This window comes from Erinaceus europaeus, chromosome 14 (assembly GCF_950295315.1).
Source record: "Erinaceus europaeus chromosome 14, mEriEur2.1, whole genome shotgun sequence".
NCBI lineage: Eukaryota > Metazoa > Chordata > Mammalia > Eulipotyphla > Erinaceidae > Erinaceus > Erinaceus europaeus.
In genome coordinates this window covers 45796966-45819803 of record NC_080175.1, presented here as the reverse complement: position 1 = coordinate 45819803, position 22838 = coordinate 45796966, and the positions used below count along the sequence as shown (strand labels likewise).

General features: G+C 47.9%; 1 protein-coding gene across 3 annotated transcripts in view; it reads left to right on the top strand.

Annotated features, from left to right (window-relative positions):
• The window catches only part of RPTOR (regulatory associated protein of MTOR complex 1), a 352764-nt gene that overhangs the window by 273220 nt on the left and 56706 nt on the right, over positions 1-22838 (top strand). For all 3 annotated transcript variants that reach the window (XM_060171822.1, XM_060171821.1, XM_060171823.1), the window contains exons 11-14: positions 7019-7120; positions 10382-10465; positions 12198-12308; positions 22459-22533. In XM_060171822.1, the coding sequence (XP_060027805.1) occupies positions 7019-7120; positions 10382-10465; positions 12198-12308; positions 22459-22533 (372 nt within the window). The remainder of the gene's footprint in view (positions 1-7018; positions 7121-10381; positions 10466-12197; positions 12309-22458; positions 22534-22838) is intronic.

Here is a 22838-nt window from a genome sequence, read left to right as displayed (position 1 = left end):
ATTTTTTATATTTATTTATTTTTCCTTTTGTTGCCCTTGTTTTTTATTGTTGTAGTTGTTGTTTTTGATGTCATCATTGTTGGATAGGATAGAGAGAAATGGAGAGAGGGGGAGAGAAAGATGGACACCTGCAGACCTGCTTCACTGCGACTCCCCTGCAAATGAAGCGACTCCCCTGCAGGTGGGGAGCTGGGGCTCGAACCGGGATCCTTACGCCAGTCCTTGTGCTTTGTGCTGTTTTATTTTTTAAGACTGATTAAGGGACAGGAGATGGCTCGTCCAGTAAAGCATACACTTTGCCATGTGAGAGGACTCGGGTTTGAGTATCCTGGCACCACATGGGGGCAACATCACTAGGGAGACTTCTTGAGCAGAATAGCAATGCTATGATGTCTCTCCTTCTCTCTGTCTCTCATCCTCTGTTGAAACAAAGGGGTGTCCACTAGGAATAGTGGAATCATGCAGGCTCCAAGCCCTAGAAAACACCCTGGTGTGGAGGAGGGAGAAAGAGGTTGGTTAATGAAAAAGATAGAGAGGGGCCAGGCCGTGGCACACCTGGTTGTGTGTACACATTACAATGCACAAGGACCTGGATTCAAGTGCCAGGTCCTCACCAACAGTGGGAAAGCTTCATGAACGGTGAAACAAGTCTACAGATGTCTCTCCTCTCTTCCTTTCTACCCCCCCCCCCCCCGCATTTCTTTCTGTTACATCAAACTAAAAAGGAAAATGAAAAGAAAAACAATAGTTGCTGGAGTGGTGGATTCATCATGCAGGCACCAACCTGCAGCAATAACCCTGGTGGCAAGGAAAAGAGGGCCTCAATCTGGCGCATGTGGTCCTGGGGCACGTGCGAGTCCTGCACTCTGCCCCCGCACCACCTTGCAGGCACCTTTTCCACTTTAAGCCCTGAGGGGCTGCTGGCCCTCACAAATACGCTTGGCTTCTCAGGCCACAGACACTGAAGAGTGGCCTGGGCTGCCCACATGTCCAATGCCTGCCCAGGCAGGGCCCCTCCCACAGAGGGCAGGCCTGCTCCCCAAACCACCCCTGTATGGAAAACTCTATGTGGCTTCAGTTGCTCTGTGCCCAGTTTTACTTTGTACTTTTTTCTTTCTTTGATGTGTTTATTTTTACTAGGATTATCACTGGGACTCAAATGTCAATGTGTGACTCTCCCACTAGCAGCCCCAACAGCCATATTTTTTTAAATACAGTGAGAGAGCAAGAGAGAGGGAGAGGCTCCTACAGCACTGCTCCACCACTTGTGAATGAAGCTTACCCTCATGGCAGGTGGGAGCTAGAAACTTGCACCTGGGTCTTCCCACATGATAATGTGTATGTGCTACCAGTTGGGCCACCACCCAGCCTTTCACTGTGAACCTTTAAGCGAACAGAACTGTACATTCCCAAGAAACATTACACTTCCCCTACTACCCTCCTCCCATGACTTTCTCGCTTCCGGCCAAGTCCTCCACTTCCCACCCACATGATCAATATTCTGCAATGGGGAATCCCTGCACCAGAGTGGCAGGAGGGATAAGGACTTAGACTATAAGCTCACTGTTTGCCTTTCACTCTCACCTGACAGGCAGCTAGAGAGTTCCATGTGTCAGGTATCTGCGGCTTACTGCCTTTTCACCAGATGACTGTCCTCGAGTGGCAGTGCCCAGAGCAGTCAGCAGGCATTAGCCACACCACGATCCCCTCCCTCCTGTTGCTGGCCACAGTAGCCTCAGGGAGCCATGTGGGGCTGGTGTTCATGCTCATCACCATGTAGAATACTGCAGAGTATTCCATCCATCCACCCTGTGGCTAGCCTCACAGAGCCCCAGGCAGACAGCAAAGTCTGCAGCACAGAGCCCATCTTGACTTGCAATCCTAAGTTTGTCCAGCATCGAGTCTTTGCTGGTTTCTGTATTATTTTTTTTAATGTTTTATTCATTTATTAATGAGAATGAGAGGCGGAGAGAAAGAAAGAACTAGACATCACATCGGCACATATGCTGCCGCGGGCTGAACTCAGAACCTCATGCCTGAGAGTTCAGCGCTTCACCCATTGCACCACCTCCCAGATCACTATTGTTTTCTTTTTCTTAATTTTTTTATATTTGTTTATTTTCCCTTTTGTTGCCCTTACTGTTTTTTATTGTTGTCATAGTTATTATTGTTGTTGTAATTGATGTCATTGTTGTTAGATAGGACAGAGAGAAATAGAGAAAGGGGGAGAGAAAGATAGACACCTGCAGACCTGCTTCAACGCTTGTGAAGTGACCACCCTGCAGTTGGGGAGCTGGGGACTCAAACCAGAATCTTTACACCAGTTCTTGCGCTTCACGCCACATGTGCTTAACCCGCTGCATTACTGCCCGACACCCTCTGTATTGTTTTTTTTATTATTATTATTATTTCATTTTTTTATTTAAGAAAGGAGACATTAACAAAACCATAGGATAGCAGGGGTACAACTCCACACAATTGCCACCACCCACCTCTGTATTGTTTTAAGGCTCTATTTAGGGGGAGAGAGAAAGGAGAAAACAAACCAGAGCATCATTCTGCCACACTGATTACCAGGGATGTAGCTCAGGACCTCAGCTTGAAAGTCTAGTGCTATGCCCACAGTGCCACTTTCTGGACACAGTGTTTAGTTTATTATTATTTTAACTTTTAATGACTGGAACAAAACATCTAAAATCATAGCTTTTGGAAGAACCATTTGTTCTTGCCAGTCTTGTACCGCTCTTCAAACTTGACTTTTGCCTTTCAACAGGACTTGCATTTAAGAGCAGGATCTCAGAAGACACCCTTGTTGACAACAGTTTTGTCCAAGGGGATATCCACAGAGTACCTTATGGACATAAGGTGATTATAATTACAAACTTTCACAAAAAACTTGATCTTTGACCTCCTGGCGATTTTCTTCTTGCCAGTGGCAGCTGTCACTTTGCATGGATAATGGTCAATCCCACCCAAGACCAACACTACCTTCCTGGGTTTCACAAACTTGCCCATTTCAACAGCAGCCACTGGTGCTTACAACAAAAGGAGCTATTCTTATTTTCTAATGCAGCAAACTATTATTTCTTATCTTGACAAGTAGGCCTTTTGGTGCCTGAGTTGAATGCCTCACTCCTCTACCCTGGCTCCTCAGACACTGCTGGTTCTCTGGGTCAGATTCTCTGCCTGTGCCAGGCCTGCTGCTGGAGGGAGACCAGCTCACAGGCCCAGGACCATCAGTTTTAGTGAAGGTGTTCCCAAGTGGCTGAATTCTGGGCTCCTGCCAGCAGCACCAGCAAGAGTTACAGTTGATCCGCATCCCTGTCAGCACAGGGTATTTTGTATGAAGAGGCATTTTGTGAGGGTTCTGTCTGGTATTTCCCTGGTGGCTAAACATCTTCTGTTTTACTGGCTACTTGAATGTCTCCTTGTGTAAATTGCTTGTTGAGGACTTCTGCCATTTTTCTTTGTTTCTAAGATTTGATTGTTTGTGAGAACAAGAAGAGAGGGACAGTCAGTGTCAGGTATGACACTATAGCAGAGAGATTGCCAGGGATGGAACTCAGGACCTCATGCTTACAAGTCCAGTCCTCCAGTGCTGCTCTGCCTGACAGCAGCCATTTTTCTTTTAGGTTATTTTTCCTTCTTTATTTTATTTTTTATTACTAGATTTTGCTGTTGTTGTTAACACAAAGTAGCAAGCGAAAGAAGGAACCAAAGCACATGGGATGCAGGAGATGGAACTCAGGACCTCATGCTTCCAAGTTCAGCATCCTTTCTACTGTGCCACCTCCTGGGGCTCTATATTCTGTTTCTTACTGGTTTGTTCTTGTCCTGTGTAGATTCTGAGTTGAGTTCCAATCTTTTGTCGTGCATTAGGAATATCATGTTTGACTCTTCAAACTTAATTTTTAAATGTTTTCCTATGTATTTATTTTACCAGAGCACTGCTCAGCTCTGGCTTATGGTGGTGTGGGGGATTGAACCTGGGACTTTGGAGACTTAGGCAGGAGAGTCTCTCTGCATAACCATTATGCTATCTTCAATCGCCAATGTTTTCCTTTTTAAACGTGTTTATTTTTATGAGAGGAAGAGCATCATTATGCCCTGGCATATGTAAGCCCAGTGGCTGCTCCACCTTGCAAGTCCTGTGTTCTGCTGCTTTTAAGTATCTTGAGCAGTCTGAGTACAAATCCATTTACCAGCCTTTGTGGGTGGGCTTTTGGCAACTCTGGTTGAGAAACCTTGATCTGCTCTAAGGTGACAATACATGAGAAGCGGTGCTGTCCTCTCTCTAATGAAATCTGTCCTGTGTCACCTTTCACATTTGAACCCGCCTCCTCTTGCCGTGTGTGTGTGTGTGTGTGTGTGTGTGTGTGTGTGTGTGTGTGTGTGTGTGTCCCATACAGATCTCCTCTGGCCAGTGCTATTTCCACACAGCTAGATGACCCTGTGTGACTGTTGCCAGCTTCTCTCTACAGGTCCCTTTGTCCTTGCACTGTGACTGCAGACTTGCCTGTGAACACAGCTTTGACTGAGCCCCAGGAGTGTGTAGGCATCTCCACAGTGGGCTCTCATAGCCAGCAGGTTGGCAGTGGCTGGTCTCTCTCTGTCTCTGTCTCTCACTGTCTCTCTCTCAGTTTTCCTCTAATTTCTTCCCTGTGCAGATACTGTTTACCAGTAATTTCATGTCGCGGCTTCATTAAACCTGCATCTTTGTTCTGATAATTTCTTCATAAATTATTGGCCTTATGTCTAAGTCTCTATTTCAGAGGCATGAGAAGAAAGTGTAGCATATAAGTCGCTCTTCCACAGTCAGCAGTTGGAAATGACAGGCTTTAATTAACAACAAGACAGTCCTGTCAGGACTGGAGCTGCTTGGGTGGAGGTTCACAGGGAAGCCAGGGTGCCTGGCTTTTTCAGGGGCTTAAAGCCCTCTCTGTAAGCCATGCGGGTCCACATCTGCTGGGGGTTTCCATGCTCCTGGCCACACATAGGTTTTCTTTCCTCATTAAAGCTTGAAGTCCAGGGAGGGGGTCTGTCCCCACGGGGGAAGCGAGTGTGCTGTCCTCCCTGATAGCAGTGAAGGGGCCTGATGCCGCTGCTCCCTGTCAGTGGCAGCCAAGGCCATGTCTGGTCTGCCTCCCTCCCACACAGTGCCCATCCTCAGCCCAGCCACCGACACATGGGCAGGCAACAGCAAACCACTTGGCATGGGGGCACAGGGAGGCCCTGGGCATGTTGTCATGTGGCTCAGCCCCACCCCCTGGCTCTGACAAACACCCCAGTCGTGGAGATCTGGCCCTGACACAGATCTGACTCACCATGGCCATACACAGCACAGCGCTCGGGAGGTTATGCAGAGCCAATTAAGATGCTGAGTCAGGCACTGTTAGGAGCTCTGCCCTCAGCCAGGAAGCAGGGGCCTCAGCCTCCCTAGCAGGAGAGGCTTCTGCTTCAGTCAGACCTGGGTGAACAGATGGGGCATGGCACATCCTTGCCAGGCTGGCCTAGCTTCACGGGTAGTAGAGAGACGACCAGGGACTCATGGCTGAGCTGGGAAGCAGTATTTCATTTATTAATCAGATACATCGCCTTTTATGTATCTCGTTTATTAATCAGATACATCGCCTTTTATGCATCTCTTCACCGGAAGTGACAAGGGAAAGGAAATGACTAGGAGAGGGGGCGGAGCAAAAAAAGAGCGATGAACAGAACATAGAAAGCTTCCATCTAACCAGTGGGGATTAAACCAATACCCTGCAGGCAGGGCGGGACCCAGGTAAAACAGTGATTATGTAAATAGACCACATCGTAAGTAATGCAACAGAACGGTTCTTAGAAGCAGAATTTAGAAGCATACCAACACATCCTCAGGCAGAAAGGAGTGAGGGGGGAGTAGGGGGGAGAGCAGGCCAGCAGCAGAGATGGGGCAGGCTTCCTCCCCTCAGCAGAACTCTTATCTCAGACTGACGTGAGCAGGACCAGGAGATTATTGCCATATGAATCACTGATCCTTCAAAGCAAGAGGTTTGCTTTGGGGAGTGCCATACCATCTCACTGCTTTCCTGCCCACTCCCTCACCCCAGTTGACTAGCTTGATAAGAGCTGATTTTGCAGGAACAAAAGCCTCCTCAATGGTGAGTCGTCCACTGCCTCTCCTGTAATGTGGACGTTTTATAAGGAGCTCATCTCTGCAGCTGTGCCCCAGGCAGGGAGTCATGTCCTGGGGCTCTTGGGACTTCCAGATACACTGAGCACCCCCCCACACACACACACACACAGCCTGGGGTCACCTGGTACAGGTGTCCATGGGGACAGAACTTGGGGTTCCAGCCAGCACCCTGCCTTGGCACGCAGATGAGCGCTCAGGCCTGGTCCGCTCTGCACACAGATGACCAGATGTGCAGCTGTACCTGAGATGCACCCAGGGGGTGGAGGCAGGAGGCAGAGGGTTAGAATTGTGAATCGTGTTTGTTTGGGGCTCAAGTTCAGAAGTGTGTGTTGAGTGGAACTGACTGTGTGAGGCAGAAAACCCACCTGCCCTCCAGCCCCTCAGTTGCCATCTCTCTCCTGCCTGTGCTGCTGCTTCTCTGCTTTTCCTGGTCCTTGACATCCCAGTACAGATGTTGCTATGCAGAGTGACTATAGCCCCTGAGCCCTGGGTTAGCCTGTCCTCTGTGTCCCACCTTCACCCTCCTCCTCAGCCATGTCCTCCTTCCAGTCTGCCTAAGAAGCAACAGAGGTATCCCTCTATGACCCTCCCACCCCCACATCTGGATCGTCAGCTGTGCCTTCTCCATTTTGGAGACTGGCCTGGGCCCTCTGCCCCTGACTCACACACGCTTCAGCTCCAGCCATCCCCTCTACCCACTCCGGCTCTCCCCTACCCCTCCATCCACAGACCAGTCCCTGCCCCCCTGCTTCAGCCTCTCCTTGCCAGCCTGGATGGAGGCCACTTGGTGAGTGGGGGTGGAGGAACGGGGTCTGTAACTGCACCCCCTCTGCCCTCCCACAGCACAGCCCCTTCTTCGCTGAGCAGCTGACTGCATTCCAGGTGTGGCTCACGATGGGTGTGGAGAATAGGAACCCCCCCGAGCAGCTACCCATCGTCCTACAGGTAAGCATCTGTGGGCTAACCAGCATAGAACATGCTAGAAAGCCAAGATAACATCAGAGCACACTGGCCCAGGGATGCATGAGCTGGAGGAGCCACCAACCTGCTGGCTGCTTGTCTGTGCCCAGACAGAAGGCTTTCCAGGAGAGAAGCCACACAGACATGGCTAGAGGCCAGGCTCAGTGCTCCCACAGGGGCCCTGCCAGCCTGGGCCCTCGATTCTGAGCCTCAGTCAGCCTTGGCTTTAGGGAGGACTGGGGCTGCTCTGGTGTGTCCTTAGAGCTGTGTCCCCCTGGAGGAACAAGGAAAAAGGAGTACTGAGCTCACCCAGTGGGCAGGCCCGCTCCAAGCCCAGCCTGTGGGTCACCCAGTCCATGCCCTTGCTCCATGCCTTCTGGGTTGATTCCCTCCCTCCTGTGGGCCACACACACACTCAGGCTCTGGGCATCACCTGCACAGGACCATCAACCCTGGGCCGCCCCCTACCCCCACCGCAGAGAACAGTGCTGGGGTATACCCCAGTGTTCATTCCCAGCCCTGTGTAAGCACTATGCAGCTCTGGGCTCACTGACTTCCTGCCACGGCCCTGCGATTCCAGGGAGAGCCTAAACAGACACGCTTGCAGCACAGACGACGGGAGCAACAAGCACACCGGGAGCTTGATTCCCAGGAGCACTTTGCTCTGTGCTGCTGGGTGACTGTGAGGGGCCAGGTGGGATTTGGGGGCAGCCATGACCCCCGCTCTGAAGCTCCTCCTAGTCCCTGGCTCTCAGGAGAGGAGCCTGTGACCCTTCTGTGTTTAGCTGTTTGACAGATGAACTCAGTCCCCAGAGCAGTCCTGCTTCCTGGGGCCTGGCCCACAGCCCTGCTGCAAATGGGCTTCAACTGACTTTTCTTTCTCGGTCCATTTCCCATCCACACCCCAGTGAGGAGATGAAAACAGCTGACAGAAAGGAAGCAGCTTTTCCCAAGGTGTCTTCCCACAAGGGCTGATGACAAGCTAGACTCCCTTTTTTTTTCTGGGGGGCCTGTGTTGAGTTGCGCCTGGCTGGGTCAGTAAAGGGTTGAGCCTCCTGGAGTGAGCCTCCTTTCACCGGAACCTCAGGAGACAGTTAAGCCAGCGGGGTAGGGGGCAGCTTCATCTGAGAGCCCATACCCACTCCTGTCAGCTGGGGGCCCTGAGCTCAGTCCTCTGTTCTTGTCCAAGCCTGGTCCCATACCCAGTCTCTCTCCAGAAAGTGGCCTCTGGTGCCTTAGTGTGTCAGAAGATGTTTGAGGGGGAGACTGAAGTTTTCTTGCTCCTTTAATACAGACCTCAGAGAACTTGTTCCACCCAAAAATCCCATTAGCTGAAGACCTTGGGGTCAAATGTGAAGGCTCGTGGGTAGGTTGGTATTTCTCATGTGGTTCTTGTTATGGCCACAGTTCACCACTAAAGACTGATTTCTTCAGAGAGAGGGTGAGGGAAAGAGAGACTACAGCTCAGATGCTTCCACGTGGTGTGAATAGCTCACTGGGTAGAGCTTGTGCCCTACCCAGTGAGCTATTCCTCTGCAGGACTCATGGATGTGTTCCAGTAAAACACTATTAACTGCAGCACAATTTCACTGTTCCAGGCCACTTTTTCATTCAGAGAAAGAGAGAGAGGGTGAGAGGGCAAAGCAATGGAGTTTCCTTCACATTTGCAGAGCTCTAAGTAGCAAGAAGCCTGTCTGAACTTGTGATGTGGGTTTGAGCCCTTTGGTTTCTGCCAGATACAATGAGGCAGGGCTGCATTTAACACACCCGGGAGGTAGAAAGTCCAACTCAGTCTGCATCCTGTAGAAACTCCTTAGGCTCATGAGTTTCCCTCAGAAGTCAGTAGTTCTGAGCAATAAAACTATCATCCAACCCCATGATGATGCCACCTCTGGGAACAGAAGCCTTCTCTCTGCATGGAGTAGCCTGGCACAGGTGACCTCTGTGAACCTGCCATGAAAGAAATCCAGCCCCAGGGACTCCACAAGGAATGCAATGCTGACATGAAAAAGAGAAGGCAAGAAAAACATGGGCCGGTGCTGCTCTTTCTGACTCAGACAGGATTCTTTCAAATCATGAAGCCTGGCATTGAAGGTGGGGAAATAAGGACACAGGTGGTTAATTTATTAGAGAAATAGCTAATTAACCTATGGGAAAATGCTAAACCTCATTTTTACTAATATATATATGATTAAAGGCAATTTTCTTTTTTAAATTTTTTTAATATTTATTTTCCCTTTTGTTGCCCTTGTTTTTTTTATTGTTGTTGTAGTTATTATTGTTGTTATTGATGTCATTGTTGTTAGATAGGACAGAGAGAAATGGAGAGAGGAAGGGAAGACAGAGACGGGGAGAGAAAGATAGACACCTGAAGACCTGCTTCACCACTCATGAAGCAACCCCCCTGCAGGTGGGGAGCTAGGGACTCAAACCGGGATCCTTACACCGGTCCTTGTGCTTTGTACTACGTGCACCTAGCCCACTGCACTACCACTCAACTCCCACAATTTTATTTTCTATAGTCATGTGAGCAGATACTCATGTGAGACCTGCTGACAACTTCCCAGGAACCTTAGTTCAGCAAAACCCCTATGGGTAGATTCTGGATTAAGAAATTAAGGTTCAAAGAAGTTAAATAAATTGCCAGGGTCACCCCTCACTTGGTAATGGGATGTGTGGGATCCAGCCTGTAATTTCACTTTTCAGATCCATTCTAGGGGAAAAAAGTCAGGTAAGGACACAAAGCTGTATCTCCTGTGGTACTTGCCACAGTTTTACATAATGCACACAAGATGACAGTTTACATACCCAGCTGGCAGGGGAGCTGTGAACAGTGCACATGTGTGTGAGTGAAATGCCCCCTTGGGAAGAGAGGGCCAGCCACCCTGGGCACAGAGACTGAGAGAGATTGTCACAGTGTGTTCTTTAGTTAATGAATAAAGGAGAATAAAAACAGTAGTTTGTTCTCTGTTGAGAGAACATCTGGAAATCTAGCCCAAGATGTCATCAGGGAGGGCTTTCTGGAATACAATTAGAAGTGTTTTGCTAATGCTTTCTGTGCTGCCTGCATTCCCTCAGCTAATGAGAAGACAGCTTCCCTAACCTTTCACAGCGTGAACAGTGGCACTGGCAGCTGCTGTACATGATGGATGGAAGGCAGTGGTGAGAGCTCCCAGCCACTGGGCAACCCCCTCTAACCTCCTTGCAGCCTCCACAGTGAAGGCCTCCTGTCCTCTCTCCCTCTAGGTGCTACTCAGCCAAGTGCACCGGCTTCGAGCACTGGACCTCCTGGGACGCTTCCTGGACTTGGGCCCCTGGGCAGTAAGCCTGGTATGTGCTTCCTTTGTAAAGGTTAGGGGGAGGGGAGATTCAGGGTGACTGTGGGGTGGCCAGTAGCCAGGGTGGACATTATTGTCACCTGGTGTTGGGTAGTATGCCTCCTCCCCCTGGCTTCTGCTTAACCATATGCCTATATAGGGATTTACTGAACCCATTCAAAGCTTTGGTCTATTTACATAAATCACTTTTACATTTACATAAAGCACTCCCTCCAGGGCATTGGTGGTTCAGTGATAGGATTCTCGCCTGTTCCGCCCCCTCCTTGTCACACTCTGATTTTCACCAGTCACTTTTCTCTCCACCCTCTCTATATCACATCCTGTTTCCACCCTACTTGGAGAGTATAAAAACAGCTGCTCTTCTGATTAAAGACACTTGGAAATTGCTTTCCGGCTCCGAGAGTTCCAGAGTGTATCTCCTGCGGAAGTTAGTGCGGCACAAGTTCCCGATCCCTCTCCCACGCAGCAGCCTAGATCGGCTCCAGTTGAGTTCTCTCCAAGCCAGAGAGCACTAGCTCGGGAAGAAGTACCCTCAGGCTATCCCGGCAACCTGGCATTGGGGATTTATCTTGCTTTGCCCTCTCAGCCCCCACTTGTGTCCCCGCTGTAGACCAGAAAGACCCCACTGATGACCCTTACTGAGGAAAGGCCTGCTCTCTCTCTCTCGCTCTCTCTCTCTCTCTCTCTCTCTGTGTCTCTCTTTGTAACAATTTTTTTTCTTTTTTATTTATTAATGGTTTACAGTTGACAGTAAAATACAATAGTTTGTACATATGGAGCATTTCTCAGTTTTCCATGTAACATTCTAACACCCCCCAGATCCTCCTCTGCCATCATATTCCAGGACCTGAACACTCCCTCACCCCAACCCAGAGTCCTTTACTTTAGTGCAATACACCAATCCCAGTCCAAGTTCTGCTTTGTGTTTCCCCTTCTGATCTTGTTTTTCAACTTCTGTCCATGAGTGGGATCATCCCATATTCATCCTTCTCTTTCTAGCTTATCTCACTTCACATGATTCCTTCAAGCTCCATCCAAGATGAGGTGAAAAAGATGAATTCACCATTCTTTTTTTTTAATACTTATTTTATTTATTCCCTTTTGTTGCCCTTGTTGTTTTATTGTTGTAGCTATTATTGTTGTTGTCGTTGTTGGAGAGGACAGAGAGAAATGGAGAGAGAGGGGAAGACAGAGAGGAGGAGAGAAAGATAGACACCTGCAGACCTGCTTCACCACCTGTGAAGCGACTCCCCTGCAGGTGGGGAGCCGGGGTTCGAACCGGGATCCTTATGCCGGTCCTTGTGCTTTGCGCCACCTGCGCTTAACCCACTGCACTACAGCCCGACTCCCTGAGGGCATATGTTACAGCGCACGAGGACCCAGGTTCAAGCAGCTGAGCCCTGCTTGCGGCGGAAACCTTCTCGAGTGGTGAAGAAGTGCTGCAGGTGTCTCTCTGTCTCTCTTCCTAGCTCCTCTTCCCCTTTTTTTTCCTTTTTATTTTATTTTTTGTTTTTATATTACAGAATTACATGTCAACAGGGGTTTGAATCCGCACTGTCTCCCCAGTCCAGGCCAGTCTCTGTAGCCCTGGGGTGGAGGGGGACACACCTGCAGCCTCTAGGACGGTCAGGCTGCATCGCCTGGAGGAAGCCCCTCCCTACGAGGACTGCTGTGGCAGTGCACCCCAGCATGAGTCCTGAGCCCCCATGCCATTCTCTCCACAGGCGTTATCGGTGGGCATCTTCCCGTACGTACTGAAGCTACTGCAGAGTTCAGCCAGGGAGCTGCGGCCGCTGCTCGTCTTCATCTGGGCCAAGATTCTCGCCGTGGACAGTGTGAGTAGCCCTGTGCCTTCACAGGAGAAGGTCTGTGCACTTTGTTAACTGCCCTCTTTCTGGCAGGCCTTTGGCACACCCTGCCTTCTCCCCGACACCAGGCCAAATCCTAGGGTGTGCCCACTATGTCTGCATTTGGGGAGACTCCACATCTTTCATCCTCACCTTCTTCCAAGCCTCTCTTCTTACAGCCACTCCGATACCACCACCCCCTCACCCTGGCACAGCCAGGCCCTCCCAGGACACAGGACACTGGGGCCCTGGCTATTCAGCTCTCCTTTCCCACTGCTAACCAAGGAACTCTCTATGTGCCCCTCAACCCCTCTCTAAATTCTGCCCTACCTATGGGAGCAGCCATGTGGAGGGCAGCCAAGCCTGGTAGGCCACCATGTATCCCCAGAGCTCTGTGCCTCTGACAGACTCAGGGAAGGGGATACTTGGTGGGACCCTTGAGTCCTGGCAGCAACAGGGACAGATTCCTCAGGTTAGGCAGGGGGCTGGGAGGGCAGTGGGGAACAGCAGTGGGGGCAATTTGTTGGGTGTGAGCATGGCCTTCCTACGGCACCTGGCTTCTCAGAGTTTTTTCCCCTGGCCATATTGAAGTGAACAGTGACTCCACCTTGAATTATAAAAGAAGAGTGATAGGTACCTGCCTCTGTTTTAAAAAGAGAAAGGGTTCAGTAGGAGTGGTGAAATTACATAGGCACAAAGCCCCAGAGAAAACTTAAGGGGACAGGAAAAAAAAAAAGTGAAAAAGAATGACCTTTCGAATTAGACCTCAGTTGGCCTACTGTATGTACAGTACACGTGTGTACATAAGTGTCTGTGTGTGCACTTGTGATGTAGGTGGCAGGTGTTCTCATGTGAAGATCCCCTCCATTCTTTTTTCTTTCTTTCTTTCTTTTTTTTTTTTTTTTTTTGCCACCAAGGTTATCGCTGGGGCTCAGTGCCATCACTATGAATCTGCTGCTCCTGGTGGCCATTTTTTCCGATTTTTTTAGTGGATAGGACAGAGAGAAATTGAGAGGGTAGGGAAAGATAGAAAGAGAGACCTGCAGACCTGTTTCACTGCTTATAAAGCAACCCCTCTGCAGTTGGGGAACTGGGGGCTTGAACCAGGATCCTTGTGTGAGTACTTGTGCTTCATACTATGTGTGCTTATCCCGGTGCACCACTGGTCAGCCACCCTTCTTTTTTAATATCTTATTTATTTTATTGTAATAAAAGATGCAGAGAGAAAGATAGAGAGACTAGAGCACTACTCAGCTCTGGCTTGTGTTGGTGGTGGGGATTGAACCTGATACCTTGAGCCTCAGGCATGAGAAATCTATTGCAGAACCACTATGCTATCTCCCCAGCCTATCCCTCCATTCTTAAATGTATTTCCACAGAGGGCCCTGCTGCCAGTGGTTCATAGAGGAGAAATATTTATCTGTACCTGTTCTGAGCCCATGGGAACCCCTGTTGCTTGGCATTGAACCTCTTGCACAAATACCACTGGCAAACCCATGTCCAGCTTCACCATGCAGGCCTCCCCCACCCACCTGTACAGCCCGGCCCCCTAGAACATCACTGTGCCTTAGGCCTTGGCTTAATCCCTGACTGCCCATGACAGCACCAAGGGAACTCCATTGATGGTGGAGCAGTGCTTCAGTGTCTCTCCCCATCTTCAAAATAAAAATCAGGATGGATAGAAAAGTGAGCTGGGAGGTGACATCTATGTTACACGTGTGTGAGGTTCTGGGTTCCTGGCTCTTCATTTAAATAGAAAGGAAGAAAGGGCTTAATTGTGGTGTACCAGGTTGAGTGCACATGTTACCATGCATAAGGACCCAGCTTCAAGCTCCTAGCCCCTACCTGCATGAGGGAAGCTTTATGAGCAGTGAAGCAATGCTGAGAGTCTCTCTCTCTTTTACTCACTGTCTCTCCCTTTAATTTTAATTTATTTCTCTACAATAAATAATTAAATAAAATATTACAAAATTTAAAAAGGGGGGAGGGTAAAAGCAGTCCTTTAAAACCTACACAAAACTCTGAATATCAGAATCATCAGACAAGAACATTGAAACTGCTATTAGAAGTCTGTCCCTCATAAAACAGTTGAATTGAGACAAGCAAGGTACTAAAAAGACCTGACTCAAATTTCTGAAGAAGAGAACTCCAAAGTGTGCTGCAATGACCTGGGTAGAATTAACAGCCAAGGAAACAGCACAGAAAATATTAGTGACCTGTGAGACAATGACAGCAACTTCATTGACAGCTAAGTCCATAGAATGCATGCCTAGCCCTGTGTATACCCTAGACTCAGGCCCCAGTACCACATGGGAGCACCCTGTATAGCACTGGGGGAGCTCTGTGAAGGAGTAGTGGGGTGATGTTCTCTTTCCCTGCCTCTAAATAAGAAGTGGGAACATTGACCTGGAGAGAGGCTGCTCAGAAGTGGACTCACACTTGTGGGAGGCCCCAGTGTTGAGCTAAAAACAGCAGTGTTTAACTAACTACCTGTCATGAAGCACAGTGAGAAAGACTATATAGCATCTTGTGACCAGGGAGGCGCTCGTGACAGAAACTGTATGAGGCCCTGAGTTCAACTCCAGGCACTGCACATGCCAGAGTTGCTCAAGCCTTTGTCTCACTGTCTCAGGGCCAAGAGATATCTCACCCCAGTGGAAGGCACATGTTGCCATATGCAAGGACCCTGTTTCAAGCCCCCCAGCCCACCTGGTGTGCAGTGCACAGCCCAGGGGATTCTCCATGAATGGTGGAGCGGTGCTGCGGTCTCTCCCTCCCTCCCTCTCTCCTTTCATTTTCTGTGATAATTGAAAAGAACAGAATTTTCCTTCTGTTTTCTTTCCAGTTTGTTTTGAGGGGAGCTAGGGCCTCATGCATTCAAATGAATTTTCCCCTCTCACTCCCAGGCTGTTTTTGTCATTGATCATTCAGTGCATTGGAGAGACGGTGAGACACCTTTGCATCAGAGTTTTCCCTGGTCCCAGGGTACCTCCCATGAGGTGCAAGGGCTTGGACTCAGGCTGAGCAGGCAAGATGTTGGTCCTTCCCAGGATGCTGGTTCTTCATCCCTGTGTCTCCTGTAACTGAAGGACTATCTGAGCTCACTGAGCTGTGAGCTTCACTGTCAGTGATGGGCAGGCTAAGATGTATGCATTTATTTGCAGCCCCCAAGGGGACTGGCAGGAGACAGTTTGAAGAAATATTGGCTAAAATACTTGCAAATTTGATAAATCTACAGATCTAGGGAATTCATCGCAAACTCCAAATAAAAAATTTAAATGACCTTTCAAGCAAAAATGCCTGCTGCCCCAGAGGCCTCAGTTTCAGTCCCCAAAACTACCAGAAGCCAGAGTTGAACAGTGCTCTAGTCTTTCACTTGTAAAGTAAATAAGTACTCTTAAAAAAAAATTAGGGGGCTGGGCAGTAGCGCAGTAAATTAAGTGCACATGGTGCAAAGCGCAAGGACCGGTGTAAGGATCCTGGTTCGAGCCCCCAGCTCCCCAACTGCAGGGGGGGTCACTTTGCAAGCAGTGAAGCAAGTCTGCAGGTGTTTCTCTTTCCTCCTCTCTCAATTTCTTGCCTTCCCCTCCTCTCTCAATTTCTCTGTCCTATCCAACAACAACAACAACTATAACAACAATAACAACCGCAACAAGGGCAACAAAATGGGAAAAATAGCCTTCAGGAGCAGTGAATTCATAGTGCTGGCACTGAGCTCCAGTGAAAACCCTAGAGGCAATTTTTTTTTTAAAAAAAATGTAAATCTTTGGTCAAAGAAAAGAATTGTCAAACAGAACTGCGATTTCCAGAATTAGTGGTTATGAAAATGATGCATAGCAGACCCATGAAATACAGCCAAAGTACCATTCAGAGAAAAGCCGATAGTCTCAAATTCTTATTTTGATTTGAATGAATAAAAATTAAGATGAGAAAATGGAGCAGATTAAACTACAGGAAAGCAGGAGTAAGTTCAGTAAAGAGAAAAACAGTAAGTTCTTAGTTAGCAAACAGGAAAATATACAAATCAGAGAACAAATCAAAAGTGACTTATTTGGGGAGCAAGCAGGTCACTTCACTAAAGGAGAAGTTATAACCCTGGAGATGTCAAGGGGAAACAGCTCTGGAAAGATGACACTGCACATCTGTGCAGAGACTTTGACAACTTGAAAACAAAAGCCTTACATTCCTAGGGAGGGAATAAGCATCTCAGAAGACTGTAAGACTTAAACAGACCTCAGAGAAAGAGTAGGGAAAGTTAGATCACTTTTGAAAAGATTAATTTTAGAAGAGATGCAGTCCTGTGACAGAGAAAAGTGAGAGCAGCATTGTATTACCTGCAGACTCAGGACTAGATCCAGGGACACCAGACATGCAAGCCCTGTGCTCTGCCTGCTGAGCTCTCTGCCTCACCATGAGAATGTTATTTTTTTAAAAAAAGAAAAAAAATAGAGTCCCTGCAAAGAAACCACCAGTATAGATGGTTTCCCATGGGAATTCTACTAAACCTTTCCAGCACAGTTAGTTCCAGTATTTTTAAAATCTTTCTGTGGCACAAAAATAAAGGAAAGCATCTAAATTGTTTTTATGAAGCATATGTAACATTGATGTAAAAATTGAAAATGTACAGGGGCCAGGTGGTGGTGCACCTGGTTCAGCGCATGTTCGAGCCCCCATCCCCCACCTGCAGGGGGAAAGCTTTGCAAGTGGTGAAACAGTGTTGCAGGTATCTCTCTGTCTCCCTCTCTGTCATCCCCTTCCCTCTTGATTTCTGTTTGTCTCTATCCAGTAAATAAATATAATAAAAAGTGTTTTAATTGAAAATGTATAGCAATGTAAAGGATGGCCAGTCTAATGGTGGGTACATTTTACTATGCGTTAAAAAAAGAAAGAAGGAAAGTACATTGTATTCACAGTTGTAAGTGTTTTAAGTATTTGCAGCAATTTAGCAGAACATTGAAAAATTGACCCACCATCATTGAGAGGGGCTTCTTCCAGGCACGCAGTGTTAGGATTAGGAAAGCTATTAAGGCAGTAAATTAATAAATTGGGAGGAAGCTAACTGCTCTTGCAGAGGGCGGGGAAAGCTCAGTAAAACAGGCATTAGTAGCTACTTCGCTAAGATTTAATATATTTTCATAAAATATTATCTTTTTTCTCATAAAATATCTTCCTATCAGCCCCAAAGCTGACATCATATTTAGTGGAAGAAAACTAAAGGCATTCCAACTCGAATAAGAACAAGATAATATGCCACTGTCGTAAACACAGCTACACAAGAGAACAAAATTAAAGGCATAAAACTGTGGCCAACACAGTTAGTAAATGATATGCATACATGCCAAGAAAGACCAATGCAGTCAATTAGATACTACCAACAAAAGAATATAGGAAGATAAAAGCCTTAAAATTAACATACAGAAACCAAAAGTAGCAAGTGAGGTAGAACGGTAGAAAGCACCCCCATTTACAAGAGAGTCATAATTTAGGAATAAACCTGATCTGAAACATAGCCTCTATAAAACCTGATTCTAAGCTTTCCCAGAGAACACCAAAATCAGCTGGAACACATCAGAACATAGCCTGCTCGCTGGCTTTTGCCATTGTCATAAACATGTCAGTTTCCCAAAGATGATTTATACTTTAATACAGTTCCACTAAAATTACCAGCAGGCTTTTATCTCCGGCACTAAGCAGAGTTTCTAAATTTCCTACGGAGAAATAAATAGGAATCACCAGGGAGATTCTGAGTAAGAATTTGGATGGGGGAATTAATCCTGCCAGCCACAGAAATGAACTCTGAAACCTTGGTAATAAAAGGGAGTGCATGGGAGTCGGGCAGTAGCGCAGTGGGTTAAGCACACATGGTGCAAAGCACAGGGACCAGCATAAGAATCCTGGTTCGAGCCCCCGGCTCCCCACCTGCAGGGGGTCACTTCACAGGTGGTGAAGCAGGTCTGCAGGTGTCTATCTTTCTCCCCTGCTCTCTGTCTTCCCCTCCTCTTTCCATTTCTCTCTGTCCTATCTAACAACGACAATATCAATAACAACAACAATAACTACAACAACAATAAAAACAACAAGGACTACAAAAGGGAAAATAAATAATTTTTTTTTTAATTTTAAAAAAAAAAGGGAGTGCAGTGCTATGTGAGGGACAGGACAGATGGCAGGGCTAAGTAGAAGCAGTCTGGGCCTGGCTGCGTATCTTAATTCAGAATCAGCTTTCTTTTACTGTATTTTGCTAACAAGGTTATCAGTGTCTAGGACTCAGTGTCTGTGTGACTCTACCACTGCTCCCAGTGGCCTTTCTTTTTCCTTTGATTGGAGTTATGTGAGGAGAGACACTTGCAGCACAGCCCCACCACTCATGAATCTTCTCACACACACACAGGTGGGAACCAAGGACTTAAACCAGACCCTTGCTCGCTGTAACCTGTGTTCTCTATCTACAAAATGAGCTGCTACCTGGCCCGAGAATCCTCTTTAAAGAGAGGTCTTCAATAAAGCTAAAATAAATAAAGAAAAGAAATCTCAGGGAAAATTTAAATAAAGGGACCTCTTACTCAGTATCAGTGAAAGCACAAGAAGAAAACAAGACATCTCACTTGAATAATGCGTTTGCTATGATCCAGGTTTGAGCCCAGCCCCCAGGGAAGCGGTGGTATCTTTCTGTCTGTCATTGTCTGTCTTTCTATATGAAAAAAGTTGACCCAAAGCAGTGAAACCTCAGTTATAACCAGAAAAGAAAAAGCCCAGCAAACTACATTTTAACCTTGTCGTGAAGAAGTCCTTTTTAACCTTTTTAAGATAAAAGTCTCAAAGTCTTTGAAAATTTACTTGATTGCATAGCAGAATTTTAAGTGCCTGGGCAAATGGCAGTTTTCAAACAAACAAGAATGGACCAGGAACATTTAAAAATCCACTAGAGATCAGGAGTCGAGCAGTAGTGCAGTGGGTTAAGCACGCGTGTTGCAAAGTGCAAGGATCCTGGTTGGAGCCCCCGGCTCCCCACCTGCACAGGCGCTTCATAGGCAGTGAAGCAGGTCTGCAGGTGTCTGTCTTTCTCTCCCCCTCTCTATCTTCCCCTCCTCTCTCCATTTCTCTCTGTTCTATCCAACAACAATGACGTTAATAACAACAACAGTAATAACCACAACAATGTTAAACAACTAGGGCAACAAAAGGGAAAATAAATAAATAAATAAATAAATTTTTTTTTTAATTTTTTAAATCCATTAGTGCCGGGCTAGCTTTGCGGGCGAGAGACAGACGACCAGGGACTCATGGCCGAGCTGGGAAGCAGTATCTCTTTATTCATGTGGAACGCAGCGCAATCTAAGCCATCTAAACTATCTAGAATCACAATCCTGTCCTTATATATAGACTCGCCAAGTAGGGTAGAAACAGGATGTGACTTAGAGAGGGTGGAGCGAAAAGAGACTGGTGCAAATCAGTACTACGAGAGGGGGCGGAGCAAAAAGACATCATGAACCAGTGGGGATTAAACCAGTGCCCTGCAGGCAGTGCGGTGCTTAGTTAACAGTGGTTATGTAAATAGACTACAGTGTTAAGCAGGGGGGATTAAACCAATGAAACAGAAGGTGTTTTAGAAGCAGAATTAGAAGCATACCAACACATTAGAGATCAACAACCAGTCCTCCTAATATTACAAAAAGTCTTGAAATCATGAAAAACACCAACAGACAGAGGACAAATAGAGCCAGCCTCAAACACATGAGAGTCTGTTTACAGGAAGATGCTGCTCAGTGAGTTGCCTCCCCGCTCCCCCCCCCCCCCCACATTCCAGTTCTCCTTCTCAGGAAGGCAGAACTTTCCCAGCATGCTCTGCAGACAAGTACAGATGATGCAACCGTCAAAATGACCATTGTGGTGAGCCTAGCTGAAAACACATTACCATTCTCATTGACCTACGTTCAAGCCTCCAGTCCCCACCTGCGGGGGGGGATGCTTTGCAAGTGGTGAAGCAGGGCTACAGGTCTCCTCTCTCTCTCTCTCTCTCTCCTCCTTCCCTCTTGACTTCTCTGTCTCTGTCAAATAAATAAAATTAATTTTTTAATTATTTATTTATTGGATAGAGACAGGCAGAAATCGAGAGGGAAGGAGGAGATAGGAGGGAGAAGGACAACTGCAGCATTGCTTTACCACTTGTAAAGTTTTTCCCCTACAGGGGGAGACCACAGGCTTAAACCAAGGTCCTTGCACATTGTAACATGTACAATCAACTAGGTGTGCCACCACCGGGCCCCAGATAAAATATTTAAGGTACTTAAAAAATAAATGACCTGGGAGTCGGGCGGTAGTGCAGCGGGTTAAGCACAGGTGGTACAAAGTGCAAGGACTGGTGTAAGGATCCCGGTTTGAGCCCCGGTTCCCCACCTGCAGGGGAGTCGCTTCACAGGCAGTGAAGCAGGTCTGCAGGTGTGTATCTTTCTCTTCCCCCTTCCCCGTCTTCCCTCCTCTCTCCATTTCTCTCTGTCCTATCCAACAACAAGACATCAGTAGCAACAACAATAATAACTACAACAATAAAACAAGGACAACAAAAGGGAATAAATAAATAAATATTTAAAAAATAAATAAATGACCTGCACGTCTGTCCTCTGACCTGGCAGTGTCACCTCTAGGAATCCCCACCTTCACTGCACCCAAACGAAGTGGCTTACGGAGACGTTTCTTAAGTGTTTAGGTCAACTCAAATGTGCAGTGTCCGTAGCAGCCACTGAATGAGTAGGGTTGCGTCCTCTATGGGGCTGTGTGCACGTGAGGAGAGGCCCCATGCAGGACACCTCAGGTCTTCCACAGCAACAAGTGAGGCACAGCAGTGAGGAGTGGGACCCCCTTTCCTGAGGAGCAAGGCACAAACCAATGGTCACCCTCAGCACAGAGTGCCTCCCACCACTCCTCACTGCCAGGTCTTGACTTTTGAACCTTCAAACGTTTACAAAGTTGAGAACATAAACCAGAAAGTGAGTAAAGATGTGACAGCTGCCCCATCTGCACATGGGCTTCCTGGCAATGTGAGTCCTTGAGCTTCAGTCCTTTTCAGCTCAAGAGCATCTGCTGTGAGGAGAGCTATGATGTTTTCTGAAGATTTACAGCAATGATGGAAGAACGGAAGTGTCTTTCCCCTCCTGGGAGGGTTCAGTATGCTCAGTGGCCTCAAAGTGTAGGGAAAGCACTTGGGGGCTAAAGAGGAACTCTGGGGTCTTTCATTTCAGCTGTCCTAGCTTCTGGCCCCACACTCATTAAAATCTGATTTAAATCCAGTGTGGGGCCAGGATGGCGGTGCACCCAGTAGAACACATGTAGCAATGCACAAGGACCAAGATTTAAGCCCCTAGCCCCCACCTGCAGGGAAGAAGCATCACAAGCAGTGAAACAGAGCTGCAGGTGTCTTTCTCTCTCCCCCTCTCCCCCTTCCCTCTCAGTATCTCTATTAAAAGAATAACCTGGGTGTGAGACATCCTAACGCAGTCTTATCCCTATGCATGTGGATATCCCTGACGGCCTCCAGGAGCTCAGGCTATTCTGTGTGACACTGACCTCCCCAGCCTGTGTCCTTTCCTGAGCCCTCTGTGAGGTCTCAGTGTCCATCAGTGACCCTGCTCAGGTCTGTCCTGACCTCACTGGTACCAAGCAGAGGCCAGTGGTCTGGTAGCCTCTGCATGTCCCTCTCTCCCCAAATGGCACGGTCTGTGCTGAGGAGACCTGGCCTCAGCACATCCTCCCCAGAGCACAGCCACTAGGACCCTTCTCTCTGCTTTCCTCTGTCGCTTCCCTCCCTCTCCCTGAAACCTGTGCCAGAAGACTAGAGCAGTGGGCAGACTTCAGGGCAAGTCTCCATTGGTTTGGTCTGTGATTGGGAAGAGCTCACGCATATTCATGCCTGGCCCTCTCCCCTGCATTTCTTGTCTGGCCTCAGTGTGTCAGCAGGTAGCTTAATGGGGAGCAGCTGGCAAAGTGAGACAGAGCCCTCGGCAGGTGCTGCTCTGAGGGCCCTTGGCCTCTTGCTGCCTTTCCACAGCCATCATTCACCACTTACCATTCACACTTGCATTTTGAAGCCTGTAAAACTGAGTGCTTCCCACACTCACTGTCTCCCTGTGTTTCTCCCCAGTCCTGCCAAGCTGACCTGGTGAAGGACAATGGCCACAAGTACTTCCTCTCCGTCTTGGCAGACCCCTACATGCCAGTAAGTTCTGAGCGCATTTCCCTGGGGTCAGGCTGGATATCTGCAGTGCTCTAAGTACACAGGCCACATGAGGACGGTGCCCTCAGGGGGGCGCCTCGTGGGGACCGGCTACCTCTCAGCCAAGGAAGGGCCTGGGGGTGGACTTCTGGTAAGAGGCTGCATCCGGATTCTAGGCAAGCTCTCCTGATCGTGTGTTATGTCTGCCGTTGTTGCCCTGTGGCCCCAGCATGAATTGCAGCCAGGCATGTGCCTGCAGGCAGGTTTGCTCTACCTATTTCCCAGGCATATGACAGCACCCTTTCTTT